The sequence below is a fragment of the Rattus norvegicus genome, chromosome 5 (genome assembly GCF_021556685.1).
Source record: "Rattus norvegicus strain SHRSP/BbbUtx chromosome 5, alternate assembly SHRSP_T2T, whole genome shotgun sequence".
In the NCBI taxonomy this organism is placed as follows: domain Eukaryota; kingdom Metazoa; phylum Chordata; class Mammalia; order Rodentia; family Muridae; genus Rattus; species Rattus norvegicus.
The window spans coordinates 78823235-78838725 of record NC_141538.1 but is presented as its reverse complement, the minus strand read 5'-3'; the positions used below and the strand labels follow the sequence as shown (position 1 = coordinate 78838725).

The following is a 15491-nucleotide window of genomic DNA, read 5'->3' as shown; positions in this document are numbered from 1 at the left end:
ATGTGGGGACAGAACTCTAGGTAGTGAATTGTAATGTGTCTTAGCATGACCTAATCTTTTCTCTACCACATTAGAGGTGATCCTTCAGATTTCCTCATACATACTTTGTATGCCCACCTGTTTGCTCTGACCCTCTGTAAACCTTGTACTTCCATTTCAGATTATTGTTATGCTCCTTGAAATAATTTTTCTGACACTTAAACTGTTAGATTCTTTTGGAAACCTTTTCATTATGGCATCATCACACCTGACTGTACCCGGAAGGCAGGGTCTGCTTTGCTTATCATTACACAAGTATCTAACAGTGTGGTTGCAAAGGTAGATTCTCATAAATCTTGGTAGAAGTGTGAATGGGAATGTATTTGCATAGAATCAGGAGAACACTAAAAGGAGTGTGCGATTGTGTCCAAGATGTCTGGTGTAATCTGCTTGGAGGGGAAGTTACTGCTGAGCCCTGAAGGATGAGAAAGGGGATAAATGTTAGTTGAAGATAAAAGATGTAAGGATTGAGATTACTGAGTAAGAGAACTGGTATTGAAGTTCAGGCTTAGAGTCTTTTGTTTCTCCTCTGTTGGAGAGTAAATCCAGGGCCTTGCCCATACTAAGCATACACTCCCCTGCTGAACTGCTTCCCAATTCTCATGTAATGTTTTCAAAGTGAGTTATACTAATATCATTATCATCATCAGATGCCTGATGTCTTAGTTACTTTTCAACTGCTGTGACAAAACACTACAGCCAATGTAACTTGCAGAAGAAAGTTTATTTGTGGCTTACAGTTCAGAGTGTGAGTTCATGACTTTCATGGCAGCAGGCAGGCAGGTAGGCATGGCACTGGAGTAGTAGGTTGAGAGCTCATGTCCAGATCCACAAGTCCCAAGTTAGAGAAAGCTGACTTGGAATGGCCTAGCTCCAAAACCTACTCCCAGTGACACACTTCCTCCAACAAGGCCATGCCTCTTAATCCTTCCCAAACAGTTCTACCAACTGGGGACCAAACATTCAAATATATGAGCCTACGGACTAGCCTGAGTCACTGAGTTAGTTTCAGTGTGGCAAAAGAATGAAAATAAAGCTGAGAAGTAGGGTATCAAGCAGCTCTTTTATCGAAATGGATATTTCTCTTATTAATGGGTTTCACTTTCCTTCCTTGTAGGCCAAGCAGATTGAACTTCAGTTCACTATTGGTGAAGCCATTACCAGTGCTGCAATAGGAACTAGTTCTGTGGCTGCCCGAGATGCCTGGCTGGTGACTGAAGAAGAATATATACCTCCTGCTGGTATCAAATACTTACCTAATTGATTTATAGTTGCTGAGTGGTTTCTTCTCTGTTAGTTGCAAAAGTAATGTTTTCCCCAAATATTGATACATGCCTTACTAATTTGGTCTGCCAAGCAGGATTAAAGAAGATTGAGCATAGCTGGGCATGGTGGTGTATGCCTTTAATCCTAGCATTCAGGAGGCAGAGGCAGGAGGATCTCTGTGAATTCAAGGCCCACCTAGTCCATGTAACAAGTTCCAGCCAGAGCTATGTAATGAGATTCTGTTTGGGGGGAAAAAAGGAAAGATTGAACATGAAAATTAGAACTTCCTTAGACTCTTTTATCTAATTCTTTACTACGTAAGGAGACTTCTCTGTCCTCTGCCAGTCCTGGAAGTACATTACAATTTAGTTACTGCATCATTTGAAAGAAAATTTTGAGCATATGTTAACAGATACTAAAATCTCAAACTAAAATGATGTATGCTTGAAATCCCAGCACTTGGGAAGCTAAAGCAGGAGGATTACAAGTTAGAGGACATGTGGGATATATAATGAGATCAGAGCCAGTCTGGGCAACACAGTGAGACTTTATCTCATAAACAAAGCAAAACAAAGCAAAAACCAACAACAAAAGAAAAAAAAGAAAACCAAACAAGGTCTAGTGAGACCACTCAGCAAGTGCTGCCAAGCCATGGCCTGAGTTCTATCCCTGGATCCACATGGTGTAGAAACAACTTTGGCAAAGCTGACCTCTGACCTGCACGTGTGTGCTGTGGCATGTGCTCTCATGTATGTGCACATATGTGTACATGTACACAGAAATGTGAATAAGCCTAATGTTAACAATTAAAGAAGAAACAACAGAGCAAAACAAAAAAAAATCCGAAACATAGACTCAAATAATTATTTTAGTTGATTTAAATTTAGAATTGAAATACATTTTATTATTGGATCAGGATTTTTGGTTTTACTTTTTAAAGCTAAAAGAAAAGTCAGAAAGCATATGTATTTTATCTTCTTAGTTGGGAAAATTGAATAAGAATATTTTCATGGCAACAGTACTATTGTGGATTGTATCCATACTGAAAACAGTTACTGCACTTAGTCTGAAGTTAACATCTAACAGTGCAGTGTCTTCTTCATTTCTTGTTTGGTGTCTGTCATAGAGAGACTGTAAAGGAAACGGGGAAACAGTTTTTCCAGTAGTAGTAGGTACCAGTAGTAGTAGGTACCAGTAGTAGTAGGTACCAGTAGTATTAGGCAGGATGACTGTGACTGGTAGAAGCCAAACTAGCTGGCCGAGGCTTTTGTTTGGATACATAGACAGTAAAACAATAATGGGGAGAGACAAATGTGTCACAACTTGAGGAGAAAATGAAACCCAATGATATTGTTCAGTTTTTAGCTGGAAATTTAGAAATATTTAATAAAGAAAAATTGCCGAGATTGAAGAGACTAGGATAATTTTTATCCAATAAAATTTGAATAATATGAGATTATTATTCAGATATTTATTTGAATAATATAAGAAGATTATTTAGCTTATGTTAGCTTCTGGACATTCTTGGTCATTTGGATTTTAACATTGGGTTATTGTGTGGTTGTTGATTTAAATATGTTTTTTTAAAGAAAATTATATTTGGTTATTTTAATTGTAATCTTTCTTTGCTTATTCCTCAGGTGCCAAAGTGAATGATGTTGTCCCATGGGTTTTAGATGTTATTTTAAATAAACATATTATCAGCCCCAACCCACATGTGAGGCAAGCAGCCTGCATCTGGCTCCTTTCTCTTGTGAGAAAGCTAAGTACCCACGTAGAAGTGAAGGTGAGTTTCATAAAATTCATTGGATACGTGATGAACTCTGTAAGGATCCCGAAGTACTTAAGAATTGAAAGCAGGAAGAAAGTAGATCAGAGTTGGAATCATTGAAAAGTAGCAGAAGTTTTGAAATAATTACCATGTGAAGCACTAAAGGATGGTGATCTGATTAATACTGGCAAGAAAATGATCTAAATGCAAAGATGTCGAGTCAGAAGGGCTAAGAATGAAAGACTCATATTGGGACAGTGGTTAGACTGGACTGAGTGCTTAGACAACCTGTGTGTGGTACAACCTAAGACAATATGGATGCCTGGAAAGTTGACCGCATAGAAAGGGTCATGACTGCCATGATCCTTAGACTCTCTGGCCTCAATGGACAATAGCAGTGAGAGTCTTGTTTTCTTGGAGAGGTAGGATTTCAGTGCTCTAATGCCTGTTCTTTTCTTCCAGTCCCATCTTAAAGAAATCCAGAGTGCATTTGTTTCTGTTCTGTCAGAAAATGATGGTAAGTTGTTGGTAAATATTTGATTTGTCACCTTTATTTTACTTATATTTAATTTTAAAAGTGTGAGTGAATGAATTATAACACAAAAACTTGAGCCATGTGACTAAAACAAAACTAGCCACATGCCTTTAATCCCAGCATGTGGAGCTAAAAGGCAAGGAGGATCATGAGTTCTAGACCATCCCGAGTTATATATAGTAAGGCTCTGTCTCTACTACAGAACTGCAATAAAATTAAAAAATAAAGATAATTGTATTAAGGTGAAAGCCAACACTAAGTACCACAGTACTATCTTCCCACTAACGTTCTGAAGTACAGGAAATAGACATTCATTCTTTTACGCACGTTAGAACATCTACAGTTTTACATTTTTTAAATGCAGCTGAGGCCTTAACATTAGTGTTAAAGTTCTTCTATTTTGGATTACTTTTCCTTTTCGATTAAAGCCAGCAGAACATGTTATATGTTAGAAATTTAAATAATAATTTAAAAAATCTTATTTAAAACACATGGACTAGTATTGCCTCTATTTTTCTAAAATTGGATATGGATGTCTTAAAATCCTAGGAGAGTATATTATCTCTAATATAAACAGTATATGTAGATATTCTGATACTGTGGCTTTTATAGTGACACTAGTTCATTGGCATTTTATTAGTTTTTGGTCATGATTCTCATCTTTATTTATTGATGATGCCTTTTCCACTAACTTGATTTAGGAAAATAAGAGTACTTCTACTTTTTATATCTTTACTTTTGTAGAATTTTAGAGTGAAGAGAATACTTGAAAGAAAGTAAGTGGCCAGGAGACAAATTTCTTTTAGAATAGTATAATTTTGTCTACCTTTTTTGTAGAACTCAGCCAAGATGTCGCCTCAAAGGGGCTCGGGTTGGTTTATGATCTGGGCAGTGAGCAAGATCAACAGGAGTTGGTGTCTACACTTGTAGACACACTTAGGACTGGCAAAAGGTACAGTGCACCTCAAATTTCAGCTATGAATGCTTTGGACATTGAGGATGACATATGGAAGAAGAAGAATTCCACCTTCTGCTTACTAAGCCATTGCATATAAATGATTGCAAACGGTTTAATTATCCCGATGATTACTGTTAACTTTCAGAAAATGTCAAAATTGAATGGTCTTATGACACAGCATTGGATTAGAAAAGCATTTTAATACTTTTGGTAAAAAAAAAAACAGTTAAGATGTGATATGAAGAAACTTGAATGTCATTCATAGTCTGATGTGGATGATTACATGGAGGGAGATTGGTTTTGTAATTGCTTGCTGCTTTCTGTGACTCCCTTGAGGAAAGGGTAGTTTTTATGTGTGATATATTGGCTGTAATTAATTTGTGAAATTTTTTGTTTATATTTGATTTTAGAAAATTTGCAGTCTGGTATGAAAGAATAATTTTATATATTATATATACTAGACACAGGTTTTATCAGTTTGCAAATGGATTGTATCCCATTGTTGTTGGTATGGAAAATTTGAAGCTAATTTAAATTCTTACTGATTTGTTTTAGAGTGAAACATGAAGTTTCTGGAGAGACAGTGGTATTTCAAGGGGGTGGCCTTGGCAAAACACCTGATGGGTAAGTGTGCTAAATCTAAACACATTGATCAACTAAGGGAGTATAGGAATGTTGTTTGCTGATGGATTAAATAAAAATGGCCTGGAAAAAACCCCTACTGTCTTAGATTGGGTTTTACTAGGCTTTAAGATAGAGATTTATATGCTGCAAGTTTATTGGAGAATACCATTAGGATTGTCTTTGGGAGCAGTGAGCCAGGAGACTGCTGGTGACAGAGGGAACGTTGATCTGAAGCCATAACCTCACTAGATTCTTGAGGATCTTCAAGCTAGGATCACGTGAACCTTCATGGCTGTCTGCTTTGAGCCACAGAGCCTGGCCTTTCGGCTTCCTTCTTAGGCCTTTATGCCTGTTCAGTGAGTAATCATTTGTGACAGGCTGCTCAAAGACTAAAGTTAGTTCTCAGAGACTGATACTAGGTCTAGAACTGTCTGCTTCTAGGAAACTGAGTCCTGAGTAGATATCCTACAGTGTAGAACTACATTAAATTCATCTCAATTTTTTTTTCTGGAGATACTTTTTGTGTTTGATTAGTCTGCTAGTTTAATATTTCAAATTTACTTTGGTGTTGTCCCTCTTTCATTATTATTATTTCAGTATGGTTATATTGTCATTTGTTTCCTCTAAGAATTGTCAGATAATTGCTGTCTTTCTGTGACATTTGGAACATGAGAACATTGCAGGTGGTTTCTCTGTCCTATGCTATTCTTTATCTTACTGTTTTCACATTCAAAGTTCTTTTTATTTGCTTGTTTTTCTAAATTTTTCTGAGCTTTTCTCTTTGTTTTCTTCTTCCTCCTCTCAACTTTTTGGGTGGGTGAGGTCTCATTATCTTATCTTTGTTGTTCTTGAACTAGTTGGCTCAGTTGAATCCTCTGGTACAACTACAGATGTACAAACCACTTCTTTATGAATTTTTAAAAAGTGCTAATGTTTCATAAAATGATATACCTAGAGGATATTTAACATAGTGATATTTTCTAATCACTCATGGTTATGAGAGATTGCATACAACATGATGAACTTTCAAGGTGTCTCCAGAGCTACCAAGAGCTTCACTTCCGGGGAACATGCAGGCACATTTTAGGTATCGTGCTCGTGACTGTCAAGTATCAATCCGGTTTACAGTTGGAGGCTGTAAGGTCCATCATAGAAGGGAAGGAATGCGTGGTTGCAGGACTCTGCCTCCTCACCCCTTAGCAAAATAGAAATTGAGATTGGACAGGAATTGGAACCGGACTCTACCATCTCAAAGCTCACCTCTTAGTAACCTCCTTCCTCCATACAACAAAGATCCACCTCTTACAGATCCTGCAACCTTCCAAAAGAGCAGCCTGAGCTGGGAGCCAAATATTCAAACACTTGAGCCTATGGGAGGTATTTCCCATTTAATTTGCAATAAATAGGTGTTTACCAGCAGGAAGATTCAGGAATTATTGATAACTGAGGTGTATGACTTTTTATATTTTCCTCAACCTAGTTTTCAGTCTCCTCAGGGATTGTGGTATTAGCAATGGAGGGGAATACAGTTTAAAAGAGCCCCTGCAATATTGATGCTGAAATTTAAATCAGGCCAAAGTAGCTACAAAAATATTTTATTGTGTGTTTCTTTTTGTTTGTTTCTAAGTCAGGGCCTCTCTACATACAAGGAGCTTTGCTCTCTGGCAAGTGATCTCAGTCAGCCAGATCTGGTTTATAAGTTTATGAATCTGGCAAATCATCATGCAATGTGGAACTCCAGGAAAGTAAGTTGTTACTTTATTTCATTTCTTTCTTCACTTTTTGCTGGAGAACAAACTCAAGCTGTCATTGTATATATGACAAGTGCTCTACCACTGAACTTTATACCCCAGCTCTTACTGAGTTTTTAGTTTTTTACTTTAAAACCAAACTTGTTACATTAGCCATGTAGAGCGAGTTCGTGTATAGTTAGTTTTGAAAATCTGTGTCTGAGAGCCAGATTACCACATTAGCCATTATTTGGTAAAGCTGGAATACTAAGTAATGTTCTATTTAGGGATAAATTTGGGAAAGAATATTTGAGGCCTTTTTGTATTTAATATGTAAACATTTGATTATGGCAGTCATGTATAAATTAACCTTTATTATTTTTAGGGTGCTGCTTTTGGTTTTAACGTAATTGCTACCAGAGCTGGAGAACAGTTGGCTCCTTTTCTGCCTCAACTAGTTCCTCGACTTTATCGTTACCAGTTTGATCCCAACCTGGGAATTCGACAGGCTATGACAAGCATTTGGAATGCATTGGTCACCGACAAATCAATGGCAAGTATCTGTGAACCTGTTTGCTGAGGAAAACATGGTAGCTTGCTTGTGGCACCACATAGGATTTAAACCAAACACCTGCTGGCCCTTTTATATTTCTTTGCTTTTCACTGCTTGTTTGCTTTTTTCTTTCAGTGATGCTGTTCACTGGTTAGACAGATAGTTAAAAGAACATTAGTACGTTCACACAAATGGAGTATTGTATGTTCATAAGGACCACTGATGCCATGGAGAATGAGTCTCAACCTATGCTTAAAGAGTTATTTTAGTTGGGGAAGACAGACAAAAGAAATCAACAGAACCAAGGAAATATATTATTATATATTGTATAAATATATTAATATATATATAACATATTCCCTTGGTTCTGTAATCTGGCTGTTGATTACATTCAATCCTCCTTTCAGATGTGAAGGTTTCTTGAGAACAACCTCTAAATACTGTTGTCCTCTTAGCTTTCTTTTTACTAACCACTGGGCATATAAACAGTCCATTTACTGTAATGGTATTACTCAGTTCTGTACTGGCTTAGATAGGACATGTACTCCATCCATGTTGCAAATCGAATTTCCTGCTTCATGTCTTCACTTGACTGTTCTTTACATGTACTATGAATATAACAGATCCAGTCAGAAGCTGAAAAGAAAAGACAAAAGACACATTTCCTTTGTTCTCACTGCTCATGTATTTGTCCAAGCCAGACAGCTTGATATCACCCCCCCCCTTTTGTCTGTGTCTTATAATGCCCAGAATCCCACATCAAATTTAGCAGTAGTTTCTGTTGATTCTGCTTCTATCAAATGTTCCTTGAATCTGCTCCAGTCCCTGAATTCTTCCTTTTCTTCTCTGTCCTGTGTTTTATTATCCACATAGCAGTAAAAGTGGTTTTTAAAATTACAAATTGGATTTTGGTTAAAATTCTTAAATGAATTTTTTCAGTTCATGTTTCCCCCCAGTATTGGAGTTTGTACCCAGTCTCTTAAATGTGCTGGGCAAGTGCTCTTCCACTGACAATACTCCCCTTAAAAACACCTATTTTCATACAAGATCTCGATCTGTTTCAGGCTAGGTCTGAACCTTTGTGTTTGCCCTCATCCTCTCGAATATCGTAGGTTACAGGGGTGCGCAATTACTTTTAGCTCGCAGCCTACTGTTATTATTAAATTGTTATCACAAAAGCTTAGATCAAACTCACTTTCCTTCTGAGCCATTATCTAATATTTATTTTTGTACCAAGTGCAGACCAGTGAGATACCATCTTGCCACTGAAGTCCTGTGTGATAGAGCAGTGCAGTAATGCGTTGTTGGATAGGGTTTAACCTCAAGAGGGTGCTGTAGGAGCAGGGGAGAGCCAGTAGGCCAGGATTCTCTGAGTGCGGTCACTCCGAATCTCTATGGACAAAGATTGCACATGGAAGAGAACTGAGAGGTATTATATGTGTGCCAAGGAACAGAACTGAGACTAATAAGAAACTTTTGTGACAAGATGAGTCACAGTGGGCATTGTGTTGTATAAAGCCCAAGTAATTAGACTTCATTCTCATGCACCATGGAAAAGAATCATCTTTCTTTACATTTTTAAGTTATTGGAAAATAGTAAGAGAGTTTCAGACTGAGAGGCCTACGGTCACTTTTAATTAAAAAAAAAAAAAAGATCAGTGTTGTTGGAAGGCAAATAATTGGATTGTTAGATTTTACAATTTTCATTTTATCCTTTTGCTTTTATTAGGTGGATAAATATTTGAAGGAAATTCTTCAAGATTTGATTAAAAACCTTACCAGCAACATGTGGCGAGTTCGAGAATCCAGGTATCACTTGGAAACTTTGATTAGCCAGATAGAGCTGGAAAATTCCCCTTCAACTTTCTAAGGATTTTTTTTTAATATGATGCAACAAAAATTAAGTTAAAACCATCATATTTTTAGTTGAGTTCTTTAATTATTAAACTCTACTCACTTTGCTTGAGTAGTAGTAGTTTATATAAGTATGAAATTAAAAATTTGTGAATCATTTGTTAAATTGATAGACATCAAGTTGTATAATTTCATGGCTTTATATTTTAGAATGTATTTATATATGCAGTTTGTACACATTAAATGCTTGTTATGTACTTGGTGATGTATTGGTTTATCATTTAAAGGGATAGATTTGATATATTTGAGGTAATACTAGAATAATCATGATTGTCTTAGGGTGAGAGGTTAGGACTAGAAGTATAGGTAGGAGTCTGTTATTGTTCAGTATGACTGTTTGATAGTAAAATATTGGACTTGCTTGATCATATATTTGAAATCAAGTTTTTATTTTCAGCTGTTTAGCTCTGAATGATTTATTGAGAGGAAGACCTTTAGATGACGTCATTGACAAACTTCCAGAAATGTGGGAAACACTTTTTAGAGTACAAGATGATATTAAGGTATTAGAGAAATAAACCTACATTTATATATATTCGTACATATTTTTAAAGTGGAATCATTAAAATATACTATAGCTTTTTAAAATGTATTTCAAAATTCCCTATCTTGATAATTTTGGGAAACTGTTTTATTTCTAAATTTCAGCTTTCATGTATATGTCAAGTTAAAAGTTTGGATATCTTTATTTGGGTCTAAACTGAACTGACTTAAAGTGATAGCTACAGCCTGCCTTTTTCAATAGAAATTTCATGATGATGTTGGATTAGGAGCAAATCCCCGTTATGAAGTAATTCATAATGACTAAAGTTTCAAAGTTTAGGCATTTCCAAATACTGTGATTAATGCCAAAGTATCTCAGTTTCCTAGGGTACCTCACTTGCTTCCTGGGATCACTGTAAAAGTGTTTAGGTGATTATTTTGAAAGGAAAATATCTAAGCTATTTTGGAGATTGTTATTTTATCATAGATGGATGCTGTTGTCGCGGTCCTATGACCAAGGCAGTCTGTCAAGGTCAGATTCTGGGTAGAAGAAAACATTTACTTGAGATAAAGAACAAAGAGAAGGAGGAAGAATCTGAGGCCTGGTAATCCCCTTCAAAGGCTTGCTCTCAGCGATCTAGACTTTCTTCCCCTATTACTAAGACTGTAGAAGTGCCTTTCCTGGGACCCAGCCGCTAGCATGTTATCTTTTGAAGATAAGCAACTAAAGTTGGATCTATACTAAAGGATCGAAAGCTGGACTAAGTTTGAAGCTATTTTGACAATAGCTTAAAATTAGGTAGACGACTAAGCTTGTCTGTCTTGTTGCTTTATTCATCAGGAAATTTTTTGACCAATAGCTATTTTTTTTACATGGTCAAAAATAGATCAAACATATATGTTCTTTAATGGGCTAAGAGTCTAACAGAACAACATGTATCTAAACCCGTTATTGAAGATTATGCTATTTCGTATTCGGATCTAATTAGAGAATGGATGAAAATGAGTGCTGTCTAGTACGGATAATGGCAGGCTTTTTCCATTTTGTAGGAGTCTGTACGGAAGGCAGCAGAGCTAGCTCTGAAAACTCTGAGCAAGGTGAGAATACTCATCTCACGGTGGGGAACAGGAGGGTGGGATGCGGTTCACCATAGACTGGACAGTGCTTTTTTTTTGTCATATGAAGTAGTGTTTCCTTGTAATTGGCTTCTTGTGTAGTTTACTACTTTTAATAGCGAATAAGAGAGTGGGTCTCAATATACTATGTTTAGTGTATATATGTAGTGTACCTTGAAAGCCTTTTACTTTTGGCTCTTTAAATGGTGAACATCTGCAGGACTCCATGAGAGATATGTGTTTGCTTTGACCCTGAAGAACACATGGCTCACTTAAATGAAGCCACATATGCCTTTCCCAAATTAAGAGGGTGACAAGCTTTTTGAAACTAAATAGTCTGCCCCTTGGACTTAATTTTGTAATTTACACTCTAATTGCCTAAGCCTTATCCTCTATCACATTACTGAGTAGTAAAAGAGTACATTTTAAATCCTGATGCCTTTCATGTCTAGGCTTGTGTTCTTTACCACAATGTTGTCCTGCAACCTGCAGTGGTGAAAATGGTTACACACAAGCACTTTAAAAAAGTGCTCTCTCAAACATTTTTCATCATATTTTTAGCTCCTTTGTTTCTCACTATACAAATTAGAAAGTCAAAACTTAAAAGAATAGAATATATTATCAGATTTTCTGTTTAGATAGAGCAGTCCTCTAGGACTTAGTACTGGTCATTCCTCTATTTCCCTATAGCCCCCACAGTGGCATAGAAAGTAGACTCAGTTTTTATTCCCAATAGTGACATAAAAAACACTTTGTCAGAGAAATGCTTTAATAGTTGTGAGGCCAGCTTCACTAATGTCCCTGCTCTTTGTATGTGAGGTTTGTGTGAAAATGTGTGACCCTGCCAAAGGAGCAGCTGGCCAGAGAACCATTGCTGTCCTCCTGCCCTGCCTTCTGGACAAAGGAATGATGAGTCCTGTGACGGAAGTCCGAGCCCTCAGGTGTGGTTTGGTTGAAGTGAATGTATTGGAATTAACTTAGCTTCTAGCCAGTCTTGTAGAATATGTGTTTTCTTGAATGTTAGATCACTAAAAATTTGAAAATGGATGGAGAGAATCCATTGAGGTAACTTAAGCCTTTGTGAAAAGATGTGGGCCAGAGTATTGTTATAGCCATACCTCCCGGGGACCTTGATTTTGACTACTATTCTGAGTTGCATATATTCTATTGGCATTGGCCCTTTTCCTTAGCAAACACATATCTTCCTGTTATGCCACATGTCTTGAGGGGCTTGCTTGTTGAGCATAACTTACTGTCCTTGGTAAACTAGTCTATATGGTGATGGTTAATGGCTTCTAAGTCTACCAGCTAAAAGGCAAATGTGGAACTTAGTGATGGTTCAGGCTTTCCAAACTTGAGCCCAGTCATGACTCTAATAGGGTAAAATGACTCAAGAGGATGTGCATCCTGATGTAGTGGGATAGGATATATTCAGCCTTGCTTAAGAAAGAGCCTTGTCTGGTTTCAGAGGCAGAGTCCACTCATATTAGATATATATATATAGTAGCCCAGCCTGGTCTCAAACTAGTGATTCTCTGGCCTCATACATCATATTTTTAAAATAATTGAACCTTGTTTTAGTCTACACATATGTATAGGGGATATGTTAAATAGCACAATTTGAATGGAATCAGTGAGGTTAAATGAGAAAACAAGAGAAAGATCCTGGTAAGGTTTCAAGAATCAAGCTGGGTATGATGGCACATGCCTTTAATTCCACTACTTGTGCATAGAGGCCATTAGATATCTGTGAGTTCAAAACCAGCCTGGTCTAGATAGCAGGTTCCAGGTTAGCCAATGTTGAATAGAGTGAAACCTTGTCTGGAAAAAAAAAAAAGAAAAAAGAAAAAAGAAAAAAGGAAAGGAAAGGAAAGGGGGAGAGGTGGGGGAAGCTAGTTTGAGAATGGTAATGGATAGACTTTGAACTCTGAGTTTGGATTCCAACAGACTCATTTTTTTTCACTCCTCTATGTGTTATGTGTGCTTGCTTAAAAATATCCATAATTGCCAGATGGTGGTAGTGCATGCCTTTAATCGCAGTGCTTGTGAGGCAGAGGCAACCAGATCTCTATGACTTCGAAGCCAGTCTACAGAGCGAGTTTCAGGACAGGCTATTCAGAGAAACCCTGTCTCAAATAAAACATTGCAAAACAAATCTGTAATTTTTTTAAGTGCCAAGAGATGAGAGAACCTGGGTCCAGTCATAATCAGAAACCCCACTTTTCAGTTGCCAGGATTAGGCTTTGAACCATGAGTGTATATCTGAATGCAAGTGCAGAACATCCTCATGATTAGGTTGTAGGCCTTCTTATTTGTGAAGGGATTCAGACAGTGTTTTCTGTGTGTCCAGCATTAACACTCTTGTGAAGATAAGCAAAAGTGCAGGAGCCATGTTGAAACCACACGCACCCAAACTCATACCAGCACTCCTAGAGTCCTTAAGTGTGCTGGAGCCTCAAGTTCTCAATTATTTGAGTCTCCGGGCTACGGAACAAGAAAAGGTAGGTTGATAGCAGGAGGTATATTTGTAAGTATTGCTAAGGTATGATCACTGTTAAGATTTGTTCAGTGCCCATAGATAAACACTCTATGCAGTGGATTTTCTTTGTTTTTTAGATTTTTTTAAAGGGGGAAGGTCCTGTTCAGCATATATATTTGTTAATCAGATAAAAATCAACAACTTATTAACATAATTTTAACAGTCTAAAAATTATTTTTATACTTTTTATGGCTGGATATCTATCTAACCATCTACAAAATGTCGAAGTAAAAATTTATTTGTAGACTTTGATCTAAAGTTGCTCTGCTTTGTCTTTGATAGTTATTTTTCAAAGGTTGTATATGAGTCATTTATTGAGGAAAAATTAAATCAACCTGGAAGGGTAGGAAGCAATCCCCTAGAGTCTCCTCTATGAACAGTTTCCTGGGGGATTTTAAAAATTCTTTCATACTTATAAGTCAAAAAAGCCCCAGATAATCCAATTTAAAAACAAAATCAGACTTGAGGATCTTTTCAAAATCTGTCGATTGCCGTTTTGTCCTATTAGTCTTTTCCTTATAGAAGCTTTTCAGTTTCAAGGTTCCGTTTATCAATTGTTGATCTTCGAACCTGAGCCATTAGTATTCCGTTCAAGCAGTTTTCCCTGTACCAATGTGTTCAAGGCTCTTTCCCACTCTCTCTTCTGTTAGATTCAGTGTATTTGGTTTTGTGTTGAGGTCCTTGATCCACTTGGACTTGAGCTGTGTGCAGAGTAATAAACATGGATCAAATTGCATTCTTCTACATGAAGACCAGCACCATTTGTCAGAGAAGCTTTCTTTCTTCCATTGTATGGTTTTGGCTTCTCTGTCAAAGATCAAGTGTTTATAGGTATGTGGGTTTATTTCTGGGTCTTTAACCTGTCTGTTTTTATCACTATTTTTCTGTAGTACAGCTTGAGGTCAGGGATGATGATTCCCCCAGAAGTTTTTTTTATTGTCGAGAATTGTTTTGACAATTCTGGGTTTTTGTTTTTCCATCTGAAGTTGAGAATTGCTCTTTCCATGTCTGTGAAGAATTGTGTTGCAATTTTGATAGGAATTGCATTGAATCTGTAGATTTCTTTTGGTAAAATGACCATTTTCATTATGTTAACCCTACTGACCAATGTTCATGGGAGGTCTCTCTATCTTCTGAGGTCGTCTTCAATAATTTTTGTTCTTCAGGGACTTGAGGTTCTTGTCATACAGATCTTTCACTTGCTTGGTAGAGTCACACCAGATGCTTCGTATTATTTGTGGCTATTGTGAAGGGTGTTGTTTTCCTAATTGCTTTCTCAGCCTGATTATAAAAGAAGGCCACTGATTTCTTTCAGTTAATTTATATCCAGCCACTTTACTGAAGTTGTTTATCAGTTGTAGAAGTTCTCTGGTAGAATTTTGGGGGTAGCTTATGTATACTATCATATCATCTGCAAAGAGTGATATTTTGACTTCTTCCTTTCCAATTTGTATCCTCTTGCTCTCCATTTGTTGTCTAATTGCTCTGGTTAGAACTTCGAGTACTACATTAAATACACAGGGAGAAAGTGGGCAGCCTTGACTTACCCCTGATTTTAGTAGGGTTGCTTCAAGTTTTTCTCCATTTAATTTGATGTTGGCTGTTGGTTTGCTGTACATTTCTTTTATTATGTTTTGGTATGCGCCTTGAATTCCTCATTTCTCATGAAGGGGTTTGGATTTTGTCAAAAGCTTTTTGATCACCTAATGAGATGATCATGTGTTTTTTTTTTCTTTTATTTATATAGTGGATTACACTGATGGATTTCCATATATTGAACCATCCCTGCATCCCTGGGATGAAACCTACTTGATTGTGGTGAATGGTGTTTTTGATGTATTTTTGGATTTGGTTTATGAGAATTTTATTGAGTATTTTTGCATCGCTGTTCATAAGTGAAATTGGTCTGAAGTTCTCTTTCTTTATTGGGTCTTTGTATGGATTAGGTATCAAAGTAACTATG

The 15491-nt window shown here is 36.9% G+C and overlaps 1 protein-coding gene across 8 annotated transcripts in view; it reads left to right on the top strand.

The window, feature by feature from the left end:
* Positions 1–15491, top strand: part of Ecpas (Ecm29 proteasome adaptor and scaffold) — a 111920-nt gene that overhangs the window by 75896 nt on the left and 20533 nt on the right. For all 8 annotated transcript variants that reach the window (NM_001431168.1, NM_001431170.1, NM_001431167.1 and 5 more), the window contains 12 exon segments: positions 1157–1280; positions 2946–3091; positions 3539–3593; positions 4449–4563; positions 5125–5193; positions 6821–6938; positions 7309–7476; positions 9206–9285; positions 9788–9893; positions 10924–10971; positions 11809–11930; positions 13340–13490. In NM_001431168.1, the coding sequence (NP_001418097.1) occupies positions 1157–1280; positions 2946–3091; positions 3539–3593; positions 4449–4563; positions 5125–5193; positions 6821–6938; positions 7309–7476; positions 9206–9285; positions 9788–9893; positions 10924–10971; positions 11809–11930; positions 13340–13490 (1302 nt within the window).